Source organism: Trichomycterus rosablanca, chromosome 25, assembly GCF_030014385.1.
Source record: "Trichomycterus rosablanca isolate fTriRos1 chromosome 25, fTriRos1.hap1, whole genome shotgun sequence".
Lineage (NCBI taxonomy): Eukaryota > Metazoa > Chordata > Actinopteri > Siluriformes > Trichomycteridae > Trichomycterus > Trichomycterus rosablanca.
The window spans coordinates 1334201-1357840 of NC_086012.1; the positions used below are offsets into that span (position 1 = coordinate 1334201).

The following is a 23640-nucleotide window of genomic DNA, read 5'->3' on the forward strand; positions in this document are numbered from 1 at the left end:
ATCGCCCGAGCCCACGCGCTGGGTTATCTTCCACTTTAATTGAAATGCCGTGTTGATTTGTAGAGGGTTTAATGGCGTAATGGGTTCACCCCTACTCACCTGTGCACTCGAATGATAAAGGTACGAATGTCATGTTTAATTAATTAAATGTTTGATTGCCCGTCAGGCTCCGAGGGTTTTTATAGTTGCTTATTTACTCCAGTAAATAAATAAATAAATCTTTAATTTTCCTCTGTCAGAATCAGCCTGGATTTTATTCATGTCGTCGCTCCACACCGTCTTTATGCAAAATACACCACAGCTGCTAAGAAATATATCCTTTAAATCAATAAATCAATTATATAAAGGAAGTGATATGCTTCCAACTTTGTAGCAACACTTTAGGGAAGGCTCTTTCTGTTCCAGCATGAGCAAGGTCTATAAATACATAAAGAAAAGCTCAGAAACTCCAGCGTCCTGCACAGAACCCTGACCTCAGCCCCACTCAACAGATTTGGAATGAACCAGAACATCGACTGAGGCTTTGTTGACCAACATCAGCATCCAGCTATAAAAATACTGCCAACTTTTGTACTACGGATTAGGCACAAATTCCCACAGACTTGTAAGAAGCCTTTTCAGAAGAGCGGGTGAAAAGATCATCTAGAGGTCACTCTATTGTAATACCTTTTGCAAGCTCGTGGTCAGGCGTCCAAATACTTTTGGCTGTATAGCGCATGAGTCTGTAAACTGAGCTCAGACATCAAATCCACTATAATCCGCTCTGCAAATTTTATTAGCGGACAAAACGAGCTTGCGCGAACGTCAGTCAGCATGAATTGGCATGAAAAGTGGGCGTAAACAAACACCAGTCGTGTTTGCCTGATTTACTGTTGGCATTTCAGTAATTAAAGCTTCATTTTTGCATAATATGGCCGAGAATATGTAGACATCTGGACATAAGCTTGTTGAATGAGCTTTTTTCCTTCAGCTGATCCTGTATTTAGGGGTCACCACAGCAAACTGGGACAGTTTTTACATCAGATGCCCTTTCCGAGATGATGTTTAAAAAGTTCTGATTCCAATTTATCTGTCTATAAAATCTCGTTACATTGGACCAACGGCAAGAACACCTTTTTAATAGTTAGGACTTCATACTAGCAGTGAAACGTGGTGGTGTGATGGTGAAGATGCTTACCATTATAACATGAAACAAGTCAAGTTTATTTATAAAGCGCCTTCAGAGACATCAAGTGTCGTCCAAGGCGCTGTAGAATAAAATCAGAACAATGATAAAATTAATTAATGATATAAAATAGTAATAAAAGACATATAGCAGAATAAATAAATCAATGTAAATGAATTATGTTCAAACCCAAAACCCTGTGAAAATAAACAGGTCAAGTTGGATTTAAAACTGTCAGTTGTAGGGGACATCAAATTTGAGGTTATTGATCCGTAAGCCGAAGCTGAGGATGTAATTGGGTCACAAAGGCATGTTCACCCCAACAGACATGCAGCGAGGGACCTAAAACGAGCACTTCGCTCCCGAAAACCTGCAGCGTGTCTGATTTAAAGCGACCCAGCAAAAGAAGAGCGGGATCAAATAAACAGCGCTCAGCTGAATCCCTGCTGAAGGTGGTGGAACCTGTTTATTCTTGGCAATTCTGCAAAACCAAAAGAAAAGGTATAAAGGCAGGACGTGCGGGAGGTTTTCGTAAACATTATTTGAATGTTCAGAGAAAGGAGGTCAGGTGGAGGATGGAGCGCACCATCTCTAAACGAGGCGAGGCGAGGCAAAGCGAGGTGAAATGAGGTGAGGCGAGGCGAGTTTGCCTACACAGATCCTACAGAGCGAGATAAAACAAATACAAATTAGAGAGATAAAAACAGTAATAATAGGTAATAAGCAATTGTTAAGAGCTCAGGGGGACAAACTCACCAGGGGGCATAAAACCGAGAAAGTGAATTCACTGTTTTTAATTAAAGCAATAAGCCACGAGAGGCCGTGCATTACTGTGATTTTAGCACGGGGATGACGTTTTTGGCACGACGCGAAGCGGAGTGCCTAAAACTTCTTTCCCCATGCTAAAATCATAACAGTAACGTACGGTCTCGAGTGGCTTATTGCTTTTATAAAACGGCGGTCAACATAAAATATAATAAATACAACAATGTTTAATTCATAAATGTATTTATTGTGTATAAACTTACAATAAAGCATTCTTCCGCGACGCAAAATAGTTCGATTAACAGTGTTGCTAGGCAACATGAGGGCGAAAATAACATTAATTTTTTCTATTCAGTGGCGTATTAATATGGAATGATGTGAGGTGGTCCTAGGTGTGCGTTTATCAGGGATTTTACAACGGCTTCGAACGCGGCTCAGCCAATCAGATTTTAGGACCGGAACTATCCGTTTTATAAAAACCTGTTTTACTATTGTGTGATTTATGGACTTGAACTCAGTGTGAGGATGTTAGAACTGTTTTCTATCCGAATTCAGTTCCACAGGGTCACCGAGCAGCGCCATCGTATTTTCTGGACGCTAAGTTTCTTAAATACAATTTAGATACGTTAAATAATAACATATAATAACAAGAAGCAACAAAGGTAATAAAGAGGAAACACAAATCCCTAATTACTCCCATTTTTTATTTATTATTATTGGAATTCAGTTTACTACCTCCGGAAGCTCCGGTTTCCTCCCACAGTCCAAAAACATGCAGCCACGTTAACTGGAGACACTGAATTGCCTAGGTGAATGGGTGTGTGTGTGTTTGTGTGTGTGTATGTGCGATGGACTGGCACCCCGTCCAGGGTGTTACTGTGTGCCCAGCGCCCATCGAAAAGCTGGGATAGGCTCCAGCACCCCCCCCAATTGGATACGTGGTTAAGAAAGTGAGTGACAGTGAGTTCACAACTGATACAATAACAGTCTCACTGTTTATATACATTCGTACGGGACGTGTGAGCTCTAGCAGAGCTGATAAGGGAACTTCAGCGGGTTGAATCCCTTCGTTCGGCTCTTCTGCTTTCTGAAGTAATGTTTTGGCTAAACACATTACAGGACAGCTAACCTAGCTAACATGTAAAAGATAACCAGCTAACCCAGGTTCCTTGGCGGATTTTGCAGCATTTCTGGACGTTCGCTGGTTACTTTCACATCGTCGCTAGTTTTCAGCACAGATTAATGAAACGTTCGTACCGTGTGCTGCTCTCAGATAACGCGTCGGCTGTCTTTACCCGCCAGACGCACCATGACTGATGGGTATTTTACTTTCAATTTCCTGTGTAGTGATGAAGCATTTCTCACCCTACACAGTCTGAAGTTCCAGTATAACTCCACTTAAAACGACAGAATTCCCAGTGTGGTCCACTTCAGTACCACATGGAACTACCCGGGTGATTGGAATGCACAGTGGTGGCCTAGTGGGTAGAGCTTTGGCCTATTAATTGAAAGGTTAAGAGTTTGAATCCCAGCTCTGCTATGCAGCCACTGTTGGGCCCTTGAGGAAGACCCTTATTCTAAAAATTCTAAATTGGGTAGAACTTCATGCAGAAGAATTTGGAATGAACTGCTGATTTATTGTTGGCTGTGGAGCTGTTGTTCATGCTGCTTTCAGGTCATCCTGCAACACCTGCTTGCTTCTCTTCCACCTTTCTTATCATTAGTCTAAGAGCAGGCTGTTAGAGGATCCATTCCACCTTCTGCATGTTTTGAGAAGCAGGAGGAGCTAACTGAGGTGAGGTTTGAACCCAGGTCCCCGGGAACCATGCTACTGTCTCAGTGTGCCACAAAATGTGCCTGTTCTCATGTTCCTGAGTCAAAACAAGACACTGAATAAAGAATTCAGGTTCTTCTGCGGAAGGTGGATTATTATGATCTGCCAGCATCCGGTCCGCTCTTGGTGATACCAGTACCACCTGGTGAAATATCTCAAACATCTATTATTGATTCTGACACCCTCAAAACCTTAAAAAAATGCCAGTTTGAAAACCCAGGCAGAAACACCTCGACTGTTCCTCTAAAGAATAAACGCCAGTATAAATAAATTCATGTCGGTAGGCGCTGCCGATTTATAATTTATCGTTTCCTGTTTTGAGTCACGTCTCAGGCTCCTTCCTGCACCTCGCCCAGGTTGGACTTTATAAATTCCAGTGCACATGACTGTCTTTCTGAACACAGTGATTTGCTTTCTTCACCATGCTGACCGGTAGTGGTGCCAGTCGGATCCGCTTACGTGAGCGACCTTCTCAAACAGCCGCCCTGGAGGCCACTGTCACCGCCCGCCGTCTCGGTCTCGCCAACAAAATCTATCTGAAAATGTCCCAGAGCTCAGGATCAATGTGTTATGACTGCAATTGAGAACTCTGTGTTCACTACGTGGACAAAAGTATCGGGACGCCCCTTAAAACTTTATGTGTTTCAGCCATAACAATTGCTAACAGGTGAAATAAATCAATAATATAAAGGAAATAACATGCTTTCAACCTTGCATTGACGGCTTTGAAATCGCTTTGAGATCAACTGAGTTGTACAAATGCCGTCCTATTTTGACAGAACGGGCACAAACTCCCACAGAGACACTTCAAAGTCTTGTGAAAAGCCCGTCTCAGAGGAGCGTCTGCTGTTCTAGCTTGAAGATCACACAGAGTTCACTCTGGTCTAATACTGTTTATTTTTTTAATGGACAAGCTGATGCTCAGGTGTCCAAATACTTACTTTGCCATATACTTGGCCATATAGTGTATTTGATAATTTGTCTTTTTTAACGTGCTTTTGCGTTTTGTATTATCGTTCTGCTGTATAATCCAATCACACCTCAGCTTCAGTTTATAGACAGATGACCTTACGCTGCATATTTTCATATTGTTGTGTGGAATTCTTCTTTTCCTTACTGACGACAAGTCATCCATGTCCTGACCCATTAAAGCACTTCCACGCTATTGCACTAAATGCTGTATCTAGAAACTTCCCTGATCATGAGAGGGTTCTGGGATCATGCAGTGTTTGTAAATGTCAGATTAACGTTATTATTAAGGCAGTACCTAATTTATGGACATGAAAATCACGTCACGGAATTGCTGCGAAATTCAAAGTCTAAGGTTTGTGTTTAGTGATTTAACTTTTTTTATTCGAGTAGCGTTCAGGTGCCTCACGTTTACAGGTTAATCTGCACTATGAGGCGTCCTAGCGATCCTACGGCAATTCAGTTAGCAATCACTTAGTCCAAAGTGTGTAAGTGTAAAGCAGCTAAAAACATGACTCGGGTAACTGAGTTTGGAAACCTAACAACCAATTCTGTGGACGCGAACATGAAGCCTTTCACCGCTGCTGGATGACGACACTTTTCAAGAGCCGTATTATGTAGAATAAATATTTTATACATCTTACTATACTTGGTAGTTAAGGTATTATTTTCCTGGATACACTGCAAAACTAGCCTGAACATTATACATCTAGACCCACTGTCCACTGTAATGGACAATAAGATTTTAACATTGTAATTTTTAAATTGATAATAAAGTTTATACTTCACAACCCATCACTTAACAGTAAAACTCATAACAATGAAAAAAATGTCTATTTTAGTGGACAACAGGTCTGGATTGGTGTTATGTGCAACAAAACTTAAAAAAAAAAGAGAAATTGTCCATTGCAATGGACACAGGGTCTGAAGGGGTTAAAAAGACAGTAGACGTTATATACACAACACACACGTGTGCTACATGGTGTGTAACTATACCAGAGCTAGTGCACTAATTACACACACTATTTAGTAGACTAGGGTGCAACCCATGCATTTTGGAAGGTACAAATCAGACCATCCTCATTCTCCCTTCAGCTAAAATGCCTCGCGAGCGTCCTCAGACTCATCTGGTTAAAAACAAAGTCGGTCCCTTGAGGCGACTTGAGCACAAATTTCAGATTCAGAGACGCTGCAGCTCCGTATACAGGACGTGTCTGCTCGAGGCCTTTCTCAAAAAAGCCACTTCCTCATTAAGAAACGCCTGGCGGATACGACGGCGCACGAGATGCGGGTGCCCACTTCCTAGCTGCTGACTGCGTGCCGTATACCGTCTCCTTTCAGTTCTTCCTTCTCATTTTTCTCTTCTACTTTCCACCACTCGCCATGACAACCTTTCCACCGTTTCCACGCAGTGATGTATGCGGCGGTGGCTGTTACGGTGAAGTGCGGTCTCTGCGGTCTCTGAGGTCTCTGGACGTAGTAAACTTTAATCAAACCCCGGAGTTGAAAGGAAAGAGCTGTGCAAAACACCACCCGCCATCTCCAGGTAAAAGAGCTTTTCGAATCTGACGTTCTATTATTTCGCCTCGTACCGCCGCTCACTGTGCCACTTAATGCAGCTCTTACGTATTAATAGACAGGCTTCGGTCCTCGACTTTCGCTGCATAAAAGGTTGCCATGCATTAGAGGGAAAATGGAATCAGCAGCACTTACAGGCAATCAACAACGGTGGTACGACGGGTTCAGGTTCGAGCAGGGGGGTTAAGCTCAAACTCTGAGCTACACCGAGGGAAAACAAAGCATTCCACCACTTTTGTTTTAATCATGTGAGTGAAAGGTTGAACCTTTGAAAAACACGGGCATTTCAGGAGTTCTTATTATTCTGCACTACTGGAAAGCTCGGGGGGGGGGGGGGATCACTGTGTGACTCTCTGTGCGCGATACGGATCTCCATATGAATCTGCCTGATGCAGGTGAAAAGAAGCGGTCCACTGCTGTGTATGTGTCGGAAATGCAGTATGTTAGTCACGGCCCTGCTCAGTCAGGAGTGGAGGAAATTTTTCATAAGGGCCTTCCCCAAACTGTTGCCACAAGGTTAAAAGCATGTAATTGATGTAGTAAAATTGATTTTAGAAGCCTGTTACACAGTGAGTGTTGCTTTAACCACTTAGTGTTCATTCATTCATTCAAGGTCTATTTTAGCACCCCTTCACCCTGGTCAAGGTTGCAGTGGGTCTGATTCATTGGGCGAATAGCAGGAGACACCCAGGACAGGTCGCCAGTCCATTACAGAGCACACACACACACACACACACAAAGTTATGCCAATTTTTAGAAGCTCCAGTTAACCAGACTGCACGTCTTTGGACTGTGGGAGGTAACCGGAGCACCCGGAGGAAACCCAGACAGACACAGGGAGAACATGCAAACTCCACACAGAAAGGACTCTGGGTAGTGGAACCCAGACACTTCTTGCTGTAATTAGACAGCGCCACCCACTGCTTCGCTGTGCCACCTGCAGTGTACATTATATTAATAATACAGACTTTTCCACACCAGATCGAGGATGATATTGATCGTTTCCCTCTTGAGCACCAGTACTGCATAAAACTGCATTTATTTTTTTTCGATTGTTTCTATTTGTAGTATGTTTTTAAATCCCCTCACAGCACACCCACCTTCCCCCGTAATCAGCCGCGGGTTCACACACACACGCACAGCAAGTCTGCAGCCATCCATCGGCATCGCTCGCTGAGATGATCTCCGAGATCTCACCCGGCTTCATCCTTCCTACCAGGTCGACCATTAATCATCCTGCTTATTTACTAACCCCCACAGTCCAGCACATGACCTCCAGATGACCTTTTCCCGAGGTTTCTCGCCCCCTCGTTCAATAACGATGACACGCACTGCAAAACCGATGCTCCAAGGTGCATTTACTTTCCAATCAGGTTTCTGGTCTGTCTGCCTGAGGTTCTGTTGTACTAGGAAAGAAAAAACACCATAACCTCAGTTCATTAAATGTCACTGATCAGTTTATCCTGGTCAGGCTGCAAAGGCTGAACACTAGCTGCAAAGCAGGAATACACCCTGGGTACAGTGCATTTTATTAGGTACACCGATCTAGCATGTACATTAATAATTTACACCTAGTTTTCCAAGCCAAAGACAAGAGGACCATCCAGACTGTTATCAGTGAAAGATGCAAAATCCAACATGTCATGTCATGTCATGTCATGTGTGTGAAGGTACCAGTGATGCTGTCCTGGGAAGTCTGTGGTTATTTCAGCGAGACAACACCAGGCCCCAATGGCTCATAGAGTGTGTGCTGGTCTGGCCTGCCTGCAGTCCAGATCATGTTCTAAATGTATCTCCAGTCTCTCAGGCTTTACTCATTTCCTCACACTCAGCAGTCAAATCAGAGCAGCCAATCCACCTTCTGCATGTCTTTGGAGAGTGGACGGTAACCAAAGTACCTGAAGGAAAAATCGTCCACCACACAAACATCATCTGGTCAGTGGAGGTTTTGTGCAGGTCTCTCTTACATAATAAAAGGGCTATAGGGGCTGATATAGTGTACCAAACAACATATGGACTACAGTTGGTGATTGTATACCCACAAAGTTGAATGAGGTAAAAGAGAGCAGTGCTTAGGTGGCACAATGGGAAAGTACACTAGCCCACTACTGTTAAGATTTAGTATGCAGGGTTCGAATCTCATCAGGTGTCTGATGGGGATGATGAAGTAATGTCCGGGAAGGGGGTGGCAGAAACAGCCTAGTCGTTGGGAGGTGCACTTGTCAGTGCGATCTCATTGCAGGTCCCAAGCCCAGATAGAAAGAGGAGGGTCATGTTAGAAAAGGCATTTGGCATAAAAACCGGTCTGGTATGTGGACCAGATCCGCTGTGGTGCTGCCTAAATACCGGTTTTAGCCGAATTTATTGCATTTTACAAGACCTCCTAACTTTTCCAGAATGGAGTTTGTTGTTCTCATGTTGAAGTTCGAGTGACCTTTACAGGACTAAAATAAATGTTTTTCTTTAATAAATGATGTTCTTGTGAAATGTCTGTCCATGTTTTGATTAATGAACTGAATTGATTGGGCGTGATAAACGTGCAGTAACAGAAAGTTCTTGCACAGGAGAACGGCGGTGAGACAGAAACAAGGACAGACATTTTATTCATTGATGTTACTTTGGTTTATTTTAATAGAGCTGCTCTTACATGCTAATCTGCTTTTATTAATCAGCACGACTGCACAAGGCCGCACGTGTCAGATACTGCACATGTAAAAGATACAAGATGCTTATTATCTTATACACGGACGTCACAGAATCGTTCATTTCTATGCAGTACAAAGATTTGAGTCACCTTAATGTTCTACATTTAATTCATGTGATTCTAACACAAGAGCTTCAGCTTATTATCTGCCTTTTTATGCAGCCTCAATCAGGATGTTCACCATTCATGAATTAATACTCTCCTCTAGTAGAAAATAGAGCCGCACTGGCTGGATGATTCAGATATAAAAAAAGGCTTATAAAGTTTGAAATGTCATTATATTTATTACATAATTATAAAGTCAAATTAATGCAAACCTCATTACAACGCTAGAGTAAACAGGACTGGCTATCAGTGGTTGTCATGGTCCTCCATGGCAGTTGCTATGGTGTTTCAGGTCATTGGTCTGATGTTGCTAGCTGGTTGTTGTCATGTTAGTAGGAATAATTGCTAGGATTTTGCTAAGCAGCACCTACGATGTTACTAAAAGTTTACTAGTTTATACCAGGTGGTTGCTAGGGTGTTGCTAGTATGTTGGCATGTCATTCCATTAGGTTACAAAAGTGTTCCTAGTGTGTTGTTATGTTAGTAGGGTTTTGCTAGGGGGTTGTTATGGTATTCTAGGTAGTACCTAGTATGTTACTGTGAGGTTACCAGCTTATGCCAGGTGGTTGATAGGGTGTTACTAATTTGTTCCTAATTTGTTATGGGGTTGTTTGCGGTTGCTTCGGTTTCCCAGGTAGCTGGCAACACTAGGGCATTGCTAGGTGTGGTTTTTTGGTTGCTATAGTGCTATGTGCAATGGTTTTCCAGGTAGATCCTAAGATGAATGGAATGTTTCTAGGGCGCTGCTAGGTTGTTGTTTATAGTATGTCATGTGGTTGCTAGGGTGCTGCTAGGTTGTTGTTTATAGTATGTCATGTGGTTGCTAGGGTGCTGCTAGGTTGTTCATGGTATTTCAGGTAGTTATTTATGGTGTTCCAGATGCTTTTTGTGTACTTGCAGCACATATTTTTGCATCCTGTTCCTTCCTGTGAGGCAAAATCTGCTTTTTTGTCATTAAAATGCAAACAAACATCAGATTAAATGTTCTGGAAATAATTTGGCGATAACATTTTTAAATGCAGCATAAAAGATTTATAAAATGTTATCACGATTTTAAAGACAAATAAAAGAAAAAAAACTCTCGTTTAATCATCCGTATCATGCATAATTTATCTGTATTCCTTATTTAAAAGGCAGATTTTGTCCTTCACCACCCCTCGGTGTTCAACCACTTTTTACGCGCCTCCGAACAGCTTCACATTTTTTTCCAAGGTCACTTGAGCGCCGAGTGGGAACTAAAGAAACGCTGTGAGGAAAATAAACGAGAGAATTTATTCCCCTTTAATATCTGCCAAATCCTGATCAGGTCCCCAGGACAACGGAGCTGTGCAGCACCCACACCACGCTACCTGTGCCATCCACAACAGACTCAGTATGGATCATCACCATATTATATGGATCTCACACAAAGAGGATCTTCCCCAAACTGTTTCTTCAATGTTGGAAGAAAGGAATGCATTAGCAATGGGCATGGCTGAATATTCAAGCATATTTATTCATTTATTAATTGTCTGTTGTACCACCTCTTCATCCTGGTCAGGGTCGCAGTGGGTCTGATTCACTGTTAAAAGGCAGAAAACACCCCAGACAGCTCACCAGGAATTTTCTGCATGTCTTTGGACTTGTGGGAGGAAACCGGAGCACCCGGACAAACCCACACGGACACAGGGAGAACATGCAAACTCTACACAGAAGGGACCAGGGAATCGAACCCTGCACCACTATGATGCAGCATAATTGTAATATAAAATAAATACAGTGTTTACTACTGACCACAGATTTTTTGCAGCTAGTGTTTTCTTCTTTTTTATAAATACTTCAATCACTTAGAAAGAAATATTTCACATTTTAAAGAATAATAAAAGTATAGGGTTGCTAAGGAAAACGGTTGAAGATTGAACCACGATGCTGCAAATATGTGAATTATTTACCGTCGTACTGTTGAGATCTCAAAGCTGTAGTGAAGGACTTATGTTTTTCATTTGTGTATAAATATTAAAAACAAACGTGGCTGAGAACGTCTTTTCTTTGACTGTACGTTATGATTAAGCTCAGGATGATAAGGTCACATCTGAACACCCCCCACACACACACACACACATATTCCCACTGGAGAAGTCTGAAAAGCTGGAGTCAGAAGTGCACTGTGTGATATTTATCTGCTCTCTGAAGGTTTTATTTATTTATTTTCCACCTTTATAAGCGTCCACGGGAGCAAAAACAGCAGCAGATCACTTTCGGCTGCTTCTATTACATGTGACAGGAAATTGAATCGTTATGAATTTTGTTTATTGACGGACCTGGATCTGCATACGGCACAGATTCGGAGCGTGGTTCAAGGTTCTGATCAGATTATTAGCATTAAATTACGGCTTCTGTTCCCACAACACTTGGTGGTAAATTTGTGCCCCTCAACCCCATTCTAGTCCTAGCCCTTTACCCCCCGCCCCACCTCTCAATCTCCTGAAATTAATGGACTTTACAAGAGGAGAAACTACACATGTGACAAATCAGATTGCCTTCATCAAAAGGCTTATACACACTATACGACCAAAAGTATTTGGACACCTGAGCATGAGCTTGTCAGATGTCCCAAACAGAGTAATCTCTATGTGACATTTTCAGCTAGAACAGCCACTCTTTTGAGAAGGCTACTCACAAGACTTTAAAGTATGTCTGTGGGAATTTGTGTCCATTCGGTAGGCACTGATGTTCCGGTTCATTCCAGAGCTGCTCAGAGGAGGCTGGAGTTTCTTTAAATTGAGTTTTTCTTCATGTCTTTATAGAGCCTGCTTTGTGCACAGGCCTTCCCTAAACTGTTGCGGCAAAGTTGAAAGCATATCAGTTCTTTCATATAGTATAACTGATTTGTTTATTTCACCTGGTAGCAACAGTTGTGGCTTAAAAACATGAATTCAATAAGTAAAAGGGGTCACCCAACACTTCTGTCCATACAGTGTATATTATATACATATATATTATTATATTGCACATAAATAGTGCATATATATATTATATGTATGTATATACACATATACAGTATATGAGGCTGGAAGGCTGTGTCTCAGTATGCCTCAGTATAAACTGTGCTCAAAATAATTCATTCATCCTGTTTAACCAGAAAACACTGAGCGCAGTCTCACACTGTGATAAATAATGAGTAGATGTTCCATTCAGGAAAAATTCTAAGCACTCTGTAATGCCGACTTCATATTTTTATTCCTCCTAACCTACAGGCTCCTGTTGCATCATTTTTTACACTTGGCTGTGCGGTCATGTACAATTTATAAACACGTTATAAACACGTAAGTCATTGTTGTTGGAATCAGTGACAGGTGCCCAAAACATCCTTTTAAATTCAGCCTTATTTTAACAGAACCCACCTGAAGAAAGCTGACAGACTGCAAAACACAAAATGCAACACCGTTTCATGATCACAACAGTTCATGCACAGCGTTTGTTTAAGTGCTTCAGGCTTTTGAGTCTTTCAGGATGAGTGGATGGGTGCGGGCGGCTCGCACGGCAGTCAAGCAATATCAAAACAAGCACAGAATAAACAGCACGTCGATAACAAACTAAATTACATCATTTAATCAGTTTTTACTCCATGCTTTATCCTGGTCAGGGTCACAGTGTGTTTAGCACCAACCAGAAACACTGGGTAACAAGGCAGCCCGGGCATTAGACGTGCACATTCACTCACTTCCGCACGCCTAAGAACAAATCACAGCGGCCGGTCGGACTAAGGCATGTTTTTGTTAATGAGATGAAATAGAAGTACCTGGAGGAAAGAAAGTCTTTACAGACTTGGTACTTGGACCTGGTACTCACTGTGCCAGCGTGATGGTTTTACATGTTTGGCAAATAATTCTGCAGAAATGTCAACAGTCAACCATGAGGGAGGGAATTTAGTTAGCAAACATGGTGTCCATCTGAGACCCTCAGACTGATTAAGAGTCTTAACGAGTAAAGAAACGTCCTCAGTAGCTATCAAGCCTCCCGTTGAGTCCGACACAACTCCAGCTGCAGCTCCATCCCGACGCCCAGCCACAGCAGATCTCCCTGAAGGTCTTCCTCATCTCCTGGCTCCTGAAGGCGTAGATGAGCGGGTCGATGACCGAGTTGCACATGATCAGGATGAGGTACATGTTAAAGTGGGACATGAAGCACACGCAGTACGGGTTCCTCGGGCAGGAGATCATGAGGATGAGGTGAAGAAAGAAGGGCGCCCAGCACACCACGAACACGCCGAGGAGGATGGTGAGCGTCACGGCACCTTTCATGTTGGCCGCCTGCCACACGGGGCCGTTTCCTGGCAGGGCGGCGATGCGTTTCATGTGAAGCCTGGCCAGGAGGAACATGTGCACGTAAAGCGAGGCCATGAGGGCCAGCATGGTGAAAAACATACTGATGAGGCAGATGAGGACGGTCGCACTTTCAGAGTAGATGATGAAGAGGACGCCGGACGCTGTACAGAAGCTCCAGATGCACGTAATGATGGCGGCCGCTCGCCTCTGGGTCATGATGTTGTGGTAGCGCAGGGCGTAGAAGATAGTCACGTACCGGTCGACGGCGATGGCCAGAAGGCTCCAGATGGACGCCAAGAGGGAGCTGCAGATCATGGAGTCGAAGACGTTATCCATGCTCTTTACCACATTTCCAGAGATGGTAAGGTTCCCGCTGGTGATGAGCGCCATCACTGCGGTTTCGGTCGCGTTCGAGACGCTGACCAGCAAGTCTGCGACTGCCAGGCTGCAAATGAAGAAGTACATGGGCGAGTGAAAGTTCTTGTTCTTGATGATGGCGGTGATCACCAGGACGTTCTCCACTAAACTGACCAGTCCTAACGTGAGAAAGACCTCGGTGGACACGAGGAGCTGCTCGTAGCATCCAGACGCAGAATTCCTTTCGCCAGACGTCGCTTTGCCGCCACCCAAACTGAGGTTCCGGTGGGCATGGTGCAGCCCGTGGTGCTCCGAGATGTTCATATCTGTGTGGATCTCCTTACCGCCAGGCGGTCCAGGCTCCCGTAATATTTTAAGTTATTGCACAAGCCGAGTCCAGTCATGCTTTCCCATTTTTTTGATTTTTCCCCCCATCGGGAGGTCACCAGCTCGGGATCCGACCCGATCTGCAGCCGCGTCCAGGATGAAACCCTTTTATTTAACGTCACACACTACCCCCTGAAGTGTGATTGAATGTGAGAGCAGCGTGCAGACGCAGGCTGAAGAGAAAAACCCACGCAGCGAGGCTCGAGCGGAGCGTTTTCTCCCAGAGCTGGATGCTAAAGGAGAGCGGATTCGAGAGGTAAGCGCTTGCTGACCGGAGCGGAGCGTTTCCTTCGGCACTTACGTTCTACTTTCCTTCTTATTCTTGCTCTCTCATCCTTGACTCCTCCTCTAAGTCCGGCACCCACTCAGCGACCGCTCAGAAGGATGGATTACAGGATAATTGATTTAGGACGGGGTTTGTAAATAAATAAAAAATGTAGTAGCTATAAAATAATCTTTACCGCAGCAGCAGCAGAAGCAGAGGAGCCGTGTACAGTAGCTACTGTGATGCCGAAGCTAATTACCCGCTCTCGTTATGCTCGAGCTGACGATTCCCTTTTGCCTTTGATGAAGCACCTAGTCAGGACTCATGCTTATTGAGACTTGTGATTTGTCGATCCCAGCCCGGTCCTTCCCCTCTCCCCGTCTCTGCCGGATCATGCGGCTCTGCCTCTGTTCTGTGCTGGCAGGAGGATTAAGTGTTTGAAGTGTCTTCCGACATGCCGATGCAGCCGTTGTGTCGGTCCCCTGGTCTTTTTAGCCGAATACGTGGCTGGATTTGATTAAACAAGTGAAGTCAAGTTTGTCGGAGCTTTTGCTAATCAGAAGCGCAAACTGAATACTGATGTTCTGAGCTCTGACGAGATATATATATATATCATCTAAGGGGTAGCACTGTCACCTTACAGAGAGAAGGTCCTGGGTTTGATCCCCAGGTGGAGCAGTCCTGGTCCTTTCTGTGTGGAGTTTGCATGTTCTCCCCGTGTCTGTGTGGGTTTCCTCCGGGAGCTCTGGTTTCCTCACACAGTCCAAAGACGTGCAGTCAAGTTAACGAGTGATACAAAATTGTCCATAACTGTAAGCTAATGAATCTGGGGTAACCAGTAAATACCAGTCCTGTCATTACTGTAAACATAGTGTAAAACATGACGTTAAAATCCTAATCAAATAAATAAATAAATAAAAATATCATCTCTGATTGTGCTCGGTGTGATGGGCAATGTAATTTCGTGTGGTGAAGGTACTGAACAAGTAATCAGAAAGTCGCTGGTTTAAGCCCCACCACTGCCAAGCTGCCACTGTTGGGCCCTTAAACCTTAGCTTAGGTTGTATACTGTCACAGTACTGTAAGTCGCTTTGGATAAATGCCGTTAATGTAAACAGGACAGTGTACTGTACTACTGTGTCCTTTATTCATAATATTAGAACAATATCTTTCAATCTACACATCATTACAGCCAAATTAAAACCAGTGCAGGTATTAAACTGGGCCTGATAAAGAGCTCCACCACTGCCAAAGTGCCACCGCTCAAACACTTCATTGCTTGCATTGTATTCACACACAATTGGATTGTAGATGCGTACTGATCACGTCATACGTACGATGGTAACTTTAGCACAGAGCGTGCCAACAAAAAAATTTTGGATCGTTCAGCGCTTCATTTCTCTCTCTAGTTCTCACGTTTACTCTCTCACTCACTCCTGCTCTCCCACAACCTCTCAGAAACAGCCCCGTCTATTATCTGTGCTTTTACCAGATCAATTTAGCAGAATAGGTGCAGCAGAAAGCACTCCGGCGTGCTGCCTTCTATTCATCTGTGATGATAGGTAAAGATGGATTCGCTGTAAAACCGTCTGAATTCCTGCAGCCTACTCATTATTATTGACTACAAGAACCCATATTCTTTATTTACTTATTTATTACGATATTACGTTATGACGATCTTTGTTGTTTTATTAGGGCAGTTGTAGCTCAGCGGTTAAGATACTAAACTAGTAATCAGAAGGTTGCTGGTTTAAGCCCCACCACTGCTAAGTTACCAATGTTGAGCCCCTAAGCAAGGTACTTAACCCTCAATTGCTCAAAGTTGTGTTTAGTCATAATTGTAAGTGGCTTTGGATAAAAGCGTCCGCTCAATGCTGAAATGTAAATGTATTAGTCCTAAACATGTGAGTGTGTGTACTTGGGGTCAACTTACACTATACGACCAAAAGTATTTGGTCGGCTGATCGTGAACTTGTCGGACGTCCTGTTTTAAAATCGAATGCTATTAAAATAGAGCGACGTCTGTGTGATCTTTTCAGCTAGAATAACACTCTGAAGTGTGTTTGTGTATGGGAATTTGTGCCTGTTCAGTCAAAATATGACATTATTTGTATGGCTGTTTATTGAAATTGATGTTCCGGGTCATTCCACAGCCGTTCAGTGGGCCTGAGGTCAGGGTTCTGTGCAGGACACTGGAGTTCCTTTAAACCAATCACAGGGGCACAATCATGCTGGAACAGGAAAGGGCCTTCCCTAATCTCCTGACAGTCCGAGCATGTGTATAAATGAAGCAAGAACCTAATGGAAAAGTACACCAATTTGATGTCACAATGCTAATAAAAGCCTCTTTCATTCCCAGCTGAGCTCCCCTTTCACTGGCATTGTGGTTGATCATGGGCAGGCTGGGCAGGCTGTGTACACAACCCAGCGCACAAACAAAAGCTGACGGACCAGACGAACGATGCTTTTACTTAGCACGGCTTACGTAAATAGCACCACCCATTCGTGCACAGGTTCATACACCAGGTGAGAGGCACGCCCAGTTTTTTTTTTTTTTTTTCTTTTGCATGACGGTTTATGTTTCAGCCTGGTTGCTCATGAGATGCAAAAAATCAGCAGCCACAGACAGATACTGCGAGCACTCGGTACAGGAAACACTGGCCAACTTTTCCTGCCAAAGACTTTCAGCTACGAGTAAGTAAACTTTGGTTTATTTAAGAAATAAAGTTCTTAAGTTGTCTAATTATTAATAATATTGTTTGTGCTTTACTACATGGTTGCTTTTCCAATCTGTACTGTTATATATACAGATGAAGAAATTGTAATTGTATAGATAACACCAAACTGTAACCATGAACTGAACATTGGAGGGACCAAATTTTGGCAGTGGGGGGTTCCTGCCATTCTAAAACATTCCTATCATATCAATAACTGATAGGATTGTTAGAACATGTCCACCCAATATATACTCTGATTACAGGCATATACAAACCCTCAATCCACTGTTGTTTGCAGAACTGGTTTAAATTAGTCACACTGCTGATTGTCGAGCGTGAATTGCTCATTTCAGGTCCTCACCATCTCAGGATCCATGATTGATTAGGCGCAATCAAAACGTTTGTTTAATTTCTGTCACTTCTTATCATCTCAGCTCAATCATATTATAATTCTCACTAATCTATACACAGAACATATAGAAACAATGACAATACCAAGAACTACGGACAAGGTGCAACATGTCGTAGGTTCTGGCAGACATTCTTTCGTCTCGGAATTATACCGCAGTCCTATTAGACTCACGGCAGGTTCTGAATCCTGTGCTCGAGGACACTAAACGATAAGCTGAACAATTATCCATGTCAGGTTGCTGCAGAGTGCGCAGACCTCTAGTGACCTGGATTTGCATTTAAAGTGCATTTTATGGTCAAAATGACTAAAATAACCCTTTGGTTTAAAGAAACTTCAGTGACCTGCACAGAATCCTGACCTCAGCCCACTCAACAGCTTCAAAATGAACCAGAACATCAACTGTGAGTTTCTTGACCAATATCGGTGCTGACACATTTTGTGAGAAGCTTCTCAGAAGAGCGGCGGACGTTCTAGCTGAAAAGATCACAGAGGTCGCTCTGTTTTAATAGTATTTGTTGTTAAAACAGGATGTCAGTCAAAGGGAGGCACTGTGGGTAGCGCTGTCGCCGCACAGCCAGAAGGGCCTGGATTCGATTCCCCGGCCGGGCAGCCAGGATTCTTTCTTTGTGGAGTTTGCATGTTCTCGCTGTGTCTGTGTAGGTTTCCTCCGGGAAAGTCCAAAAACATGCAGTTACTATAAACTGTGTGCGCTGTGATAGACTGCGGCTTTTGTCCTTTGGACCAGGATAAAGGAGTGGTAATACAGACAATGAATGAATGATTGTCCGACAAGCTCATGGTCAAGCGTACAAATACTTTTGTCCGTATCGTGTAGCTCTGAACTACGACCTCTCTGATTGTTGATCATTGTCATATACCTGCACACTGTCATAACGTCCTAGTCCAGAGTTTTTCAAACCCTGGGTGTCGAGAGCCAAAAAATGGGTAATAATTAAATAAACAAATTTTAAGGGGCACATAAACACAAAATGAACTTGTACATGAACACCCCCTTCTCAGACGTGAGCCATAAATATTAAAGCAATATGTCAGATTATCCCAGAGAGCTTCAGTACAGCTGAGACTCAGCAGCAGAGAAGCAAAAGTATAAAGACACCAGGTTTCAACTCCAATTAAGCTCACAGGGCAGGAGACAGGAGGCTCTTTTAGGGACAAAATAAGGTTCTAATAAGGGTTTTAATTTTAATACAGAACTGATGAGTTAGCCCTCAGTTCAGTGCACACGCTTTTATCTTCTCTACAGCCGTCAACATCATTCATTTATTAATTCATTGTTGGTTTTACTGTCGCTTTATCCTGCTCAGGGTCGCAGTGGGTCTGATTCATTAGGCAAAAGTTTGAAAACACCTCAAACAGGTTGGAAGTCCATCACTGGGCACACACACACACACACACACACACACACTTGGGGCAATTTCAGGAGCTCCAATTAACCTGATTGCAAGTCTTTGGACTTTGGGAGGAAACCGGAGCACCTGGAGGAAACCCACACAGACACAGGAGAACATGCAAACTCCACACAAAAAGGACCCTGTGAAATCAAACCCAGGCCCTTATTGCTGTGAGGAAACAGCACCACCCACTGCGCCACCTTGCCTCCCCTTAATTATGGCATGTCACAGAAAACGTCAAGCAAGCCAAGCAATCGTCATATAGAAATAAAACAAGTATGTAAGAACATTTACGTTATAGTGTTTAGCGGACGCTTTTGTCCAGAGCGACCTACAGTGCAAGCAACTGAGGGTTAAGGGCCATGATCAGGAGCCCAACAGTGCCGATTTGGTGATGGGGCCTAAACCAGCAACCTTCTGAAGACTAGAAAACTTCTTCCTTCAAAAAGTTGCATTTTGGAGCCGTCACCAGTTTAGTCCAGCGGGTAAAAAAGAAAATTGGCCATATGTACAAAAGCGTCCACAGATTTCTTTGGATTTCTTTTCTCTGAAGCACACCTCGTCCCCGTCGGCAGCAATTTCAGCTGCCGGTAACTTTTAAGGTACGTCAAACGAGACACCATTACAGTAATGTGGTGGAGTTGTGGGAGAAGCGTGGGTAATTTTCTGTCCGTCAGCAGGAGCCAGAACATCCTGCACCTCACAAATCACCACTGCATCAGACTTCATTCAGTGTGAAGATGGAGCTGCGATCACATTCCGTTCCTACATTGTAAAAAGTGTTTTGTATCTGCAAATGTGCAAACGTGTGTTATTATCAGAAGGAAAATTCTATTCCTCGAGCCTGACGATGGCATTCCCTGAATGCTTTTATGAAACAGGTTTAGTTGTACCTGCTTCTTTATTCTTTTATATTTTATTGATTTGCTTGTTGGTTTCTGTTTTGTATTCCACCGGCATTATAAAATACAGATGTACCTGCACTTACATTGTTTCAACTTCTGTCATTTTTCGACTTTACAGAAGCCTTTGATAATAAAAATAACGGGGGGAAAAAACATCAATTTATGCAACTTTACATCAAAAATATTAAAAACCTATATAAAAAAAACTCACCTAAAATATAAAAGTGCCAAATCCCAAAAAAAAGTCTTGTTTTATTTACATGACGTTCAGTACCCACAGTTCTGCCATGTTGGCGTCTCTGGTTCATGGTAGTTTAATCTAACTTGTGTTTGCATGTGTAGGTATTATTCACATATGTCTCATTTGCGTTGAATTTTATCTTGCTTCATCAAATAAAATGTATAAACAATATAAAAATGTTGATTTATCAAACAACTACTACGTAAAAAAGTTTACAGGGTGTGTAGGTATTTCTTTAAAGGGTTGACTTAATGTAAATATTATTTCAGTGAGTTCAACAGCTACAGTACCTAATATGTTAAAGGATTAAGAGAAGGTGTGAAATCTCAGAGCATAAAGGGCAAGACCAAGACCAATTGAACTTTGATTAGTTAATATGTCCTTCGGCACTTGAGTGCAAATGTAAGAACCTACAATCAGAGTCAGGTGTTACCAGAAAGTTAGGAGCCAGAGCATAATTGACCAGTCAGCATCCTTTATTTGAGGTCAGTAGAGCAATGAAAGAATGATTTACCACAGTAAAAAGTGTTTTAGCCGTGAGCGGCACAGTTGGTTGTTTGGGTTCTGCAAAGAAACATGCAGCCGGTCACTGTCAGCGAGGAGTGACCCACCTAAAGAAAAGGGTTTCCTTTGGGAACCTTTTCAAAAATTATGCAGAATGTAGACTGGCTAGTTTCAACAAGGTGTGAGTGATGGCCCGTCCAGCGCGGTATGCCAGCCATGTGTGCAGTGTTTCTATGTGGTTCCATGGGCTGTTGAATAACTGGGTCAGAGTCTCTAAAGCCAAGCTTCTCCTAAAGTGTCCCGTATGTCTGTTTTTCCCATGCGTGACCAGTGTGTTGGTGTTGCAGAACTCAGGAAGCCTGATGGAAATCAAGCAGGACGTGAACAAGCACCTAGGTTGGAGCAAGCAGGACGCAGATCCCATTGAAAACATGGACCAGGCTGATGAAAGACCCACAGCCAACGACTTCAGCAGCATCCACGCCAAAGGTGAAACCATGAAACCATTACAGGAACTGGGAATTTTATTAATTCCCTTAATGAATTTTACAAATGATTTTACAGCATTAGTGAGCAGCTCCCCTCAGTGGCCTGATATGTGAGCACCAGTCTTATATATTTATTTAAGTTTTATTTCACTTTATACATGATTGTGTCATTTAAGGCAATCATTATATCTTTAGTTCTTGTTTCCATTTGTCCATTTATATTTTTGTGTTTATTTTTGTTTCTACCAGGAAGTTTAGGATTGCTCTCGTGTTTTCTTGGGTTTGGTTTTTTTTTAACAGTTGATAATATGTGTGAGCATCAGTTTTAATCCGGTGGAGTCACTAAGTCATGGAGTTTGACCACTAGGGCTAGCTCTGCCTCACAGAAATAGGCACGTCACCAAACATGCAAGTGAAAAGGTGTTGACAAAATGAGCGTGCCCTATTTAGACAATGATGGCACCCTCACAGTGGCACATCTGTACACACATTGGCAGGAAATCCCTCTTACACACAACCTCATGTTTACACGGAGTTCTCTTATTTTTACGATCCAAAATGCATACGCGTCTCCTCTCCTGACTCAAGGTGATTCGTCACACCTTGAGACCTTCACGTCACGGCTGCAAAGTTTTCTCCGGAGGATGAAGAACCTTGTCAGGTTTAGATGTTGCTCTGTTCACGCCTGACTGCCAAATAAGTCACCGCTGCTTTTGACAGGTCCACTGATGGCTTAATAACAGAAAGTGCTGTAGGTTTTTACTGCAGAGGATTCCGGAAAGCCAATTATTTTCCACAAAGCCGTTCTAGGTTCTAGGTCAAATGTTTTTGTATCTTCAAAGACACACGTCATATACCAACACAAAAGAAACAGAAGTCAAACACTTCTCAGTTAAGCCCTGAAGCGTTGAGGCCTGTTTTGCTCTGGTTTTGCTGTGGTTTTGGGTGAACTCCAGCTAGCGTTTCATGAATGAAAATGCATGCAAAGTTAATGGGCTAAGCGACGGCTGATGGGTTTTTTTTTAAGCCGTGTGCATCTAACCAAACAGTAAACAAATTCATCAGAATTCCACACATCCCTGCGTAAATGGGGTGGAAACGTTCTGAGGTCAAAATGTGAAACAGGACTGATGGAAAACATAGAGCAAAGGGTTTTCTGAATTTAGGATGGAGTAAAACAGTTCGAAGAACGAGCCGTGGTGATCACTGTATCTCAGTGGATGGGCTGTGTTTCAATCCTTAACTACTGAAGTCTTTACAGAGCTTATTTTTTATTCCAAACTCCTCAAGGAAGCCATGTATAATGGGATTTCCACAGAAATTGAAATTCATTGTTCCCTTAATATTGGCAAGTAATCCAGGTCTTGGAGCAGCAAAGTACCACTACACCATCACTCTATACGGCCATGTCTGATTACCTGTATATAACTATTCAATGTAGAAGTGGCTGTTCCAACAGATAAAATACGACCTGTTTTCAAGATCATTGAATTGTATATATACTGAGGTAAAGTACGCCAGCCTACTACTGCTGAGATCCAAGGATCCGGGGTTCAAATCTCAGGGCTATCAGCCAGTCTGGCGCCTGCACAGACACGACTAAATTTGGGTGTTCTTGCTTAGATCTCCTGCCGGCAGCGAACGGTGAGGAGCTGACCAAACACTTCCTGAATGAGCTGCTAAACATCTTCCTGGCATACATCAACAAGTCTCTGAACCGCAGCTCCAAAGTGCTGGACTTCCACCATCCACACCAGCTGAAGGAAGGCCTCGAGGGTTTCAGCCTGGAACTACCTGAGAAACCTGACAACCTCGAGCAGCTGCTGATGGACTGCAGGAACACGCTAAAATACGGCGTCAAAACAGGTTCGTTTCACTCTTGTACTTTTAGAGAAGCTTTAATAAGATGTGTTCAGGTCCTGCTGACTCATTTTTGTTTGTTTTAAAACCACCAGGTCACCCACGCTTCTTTAACCAGCTTTCAACCGGACTGGATATAATCGGCCTGGCAGGGGAATGGCTCACGTCCACTGCAAACACCAACATGTCAGATTTTATCCCTTCTTTCTTCACTAATTATTACACAGATAAGGACAAGGCTTAGCACTAAAGATTCCCGAAATTTGATATTTGCTTGGACAACAGCTTACACAAACATTTTTATATGAATAACAATACATAGAATGGGGAAAACCCAATATTCCCAGATCCCAATGGGCCCATCTTCTGAGGGATTTTATTTTCCTCTTTCTATGTTTGTAGAATGTACAAAGCTGTGTTTAATGATTCAGGGTGAGTTTCTAGGGTCTAATGCATCCAAGTGTTCCTTAAAGCCTATGTTATTAGGGTCAACTTATGTTTCAAGGGTCTGCTGTTCTTAGACTCTTGTATCCATTGTCCTTAGTCGCGAGTCACTATTGTAGACCAAAGAAGTCCAAGTAGAGTCAAGAGTATGGATGTTGTAATGGAATTGCTCGAAATATAAATAGAAACAGTACTGCAAGCTTTGAAAATTCAGCCAACGA

The 23640-nt window shown here is 43.0% G+C and overlaps 2 protein-coding genes across 2 annotated transcripts in view; one reads left to right on the forward strand and one right to left on the reverse strand.

Moving 5' to 3' along the window:
* The first annotated feature begins 6264 nt into the window (after nucleotides 1-6264).
* gad3 (glutamate decarboxylase 3) overlaps nucleotides 6265-23640 on the forward strand; it is a 28070-nt gene continuing 10694 nt past the window's right edge. The window contains exons 1-4 of the mRNA XM_062987373.1: nucleotides 6265-6279; nucleotides 20975-21116; nucleotides 22739-22981; nucleotides 23071-23161. Coding sequence (XP_062843443.1) covers nucleotides 20990-21116; nucleotides 22739-22981; nucleotides 23071-23161 — 461 coding nt within the window. The 5' untranslated portion in view covers nucleotides 6265-6279; nucleotides 20975-20989. The remainder of the gene's footprint in view (nucleotides 6280-20974; nucleotides 21117-22738; nucleotides 22982-23070; nucleotides 23162-23640) is intronic.
* mc4r (melanocortin 4 receptor) lies at nucleotides 13047-14108 on the reverse strand. Its single transcript, XM_062987408.1, has one exon. It carries the CDS (start codon nucleotides 14106-14108, stop codon nucleotides 13101-13103), a length of 1008 nt encoding a protein of 335 aa, XP_062843478.1. The 3' UTR covers nucleotides 13047-13100.

What these genes read in the sequence shown, in the direction of transcription:
- mc4r (XM_062987408.1), bottom strand. Translation starts at nt 14,108, where the DNA reads ATGAACATCTCGGAGCACCACGGGCTGCACCATGCCCACCGGAACCTC.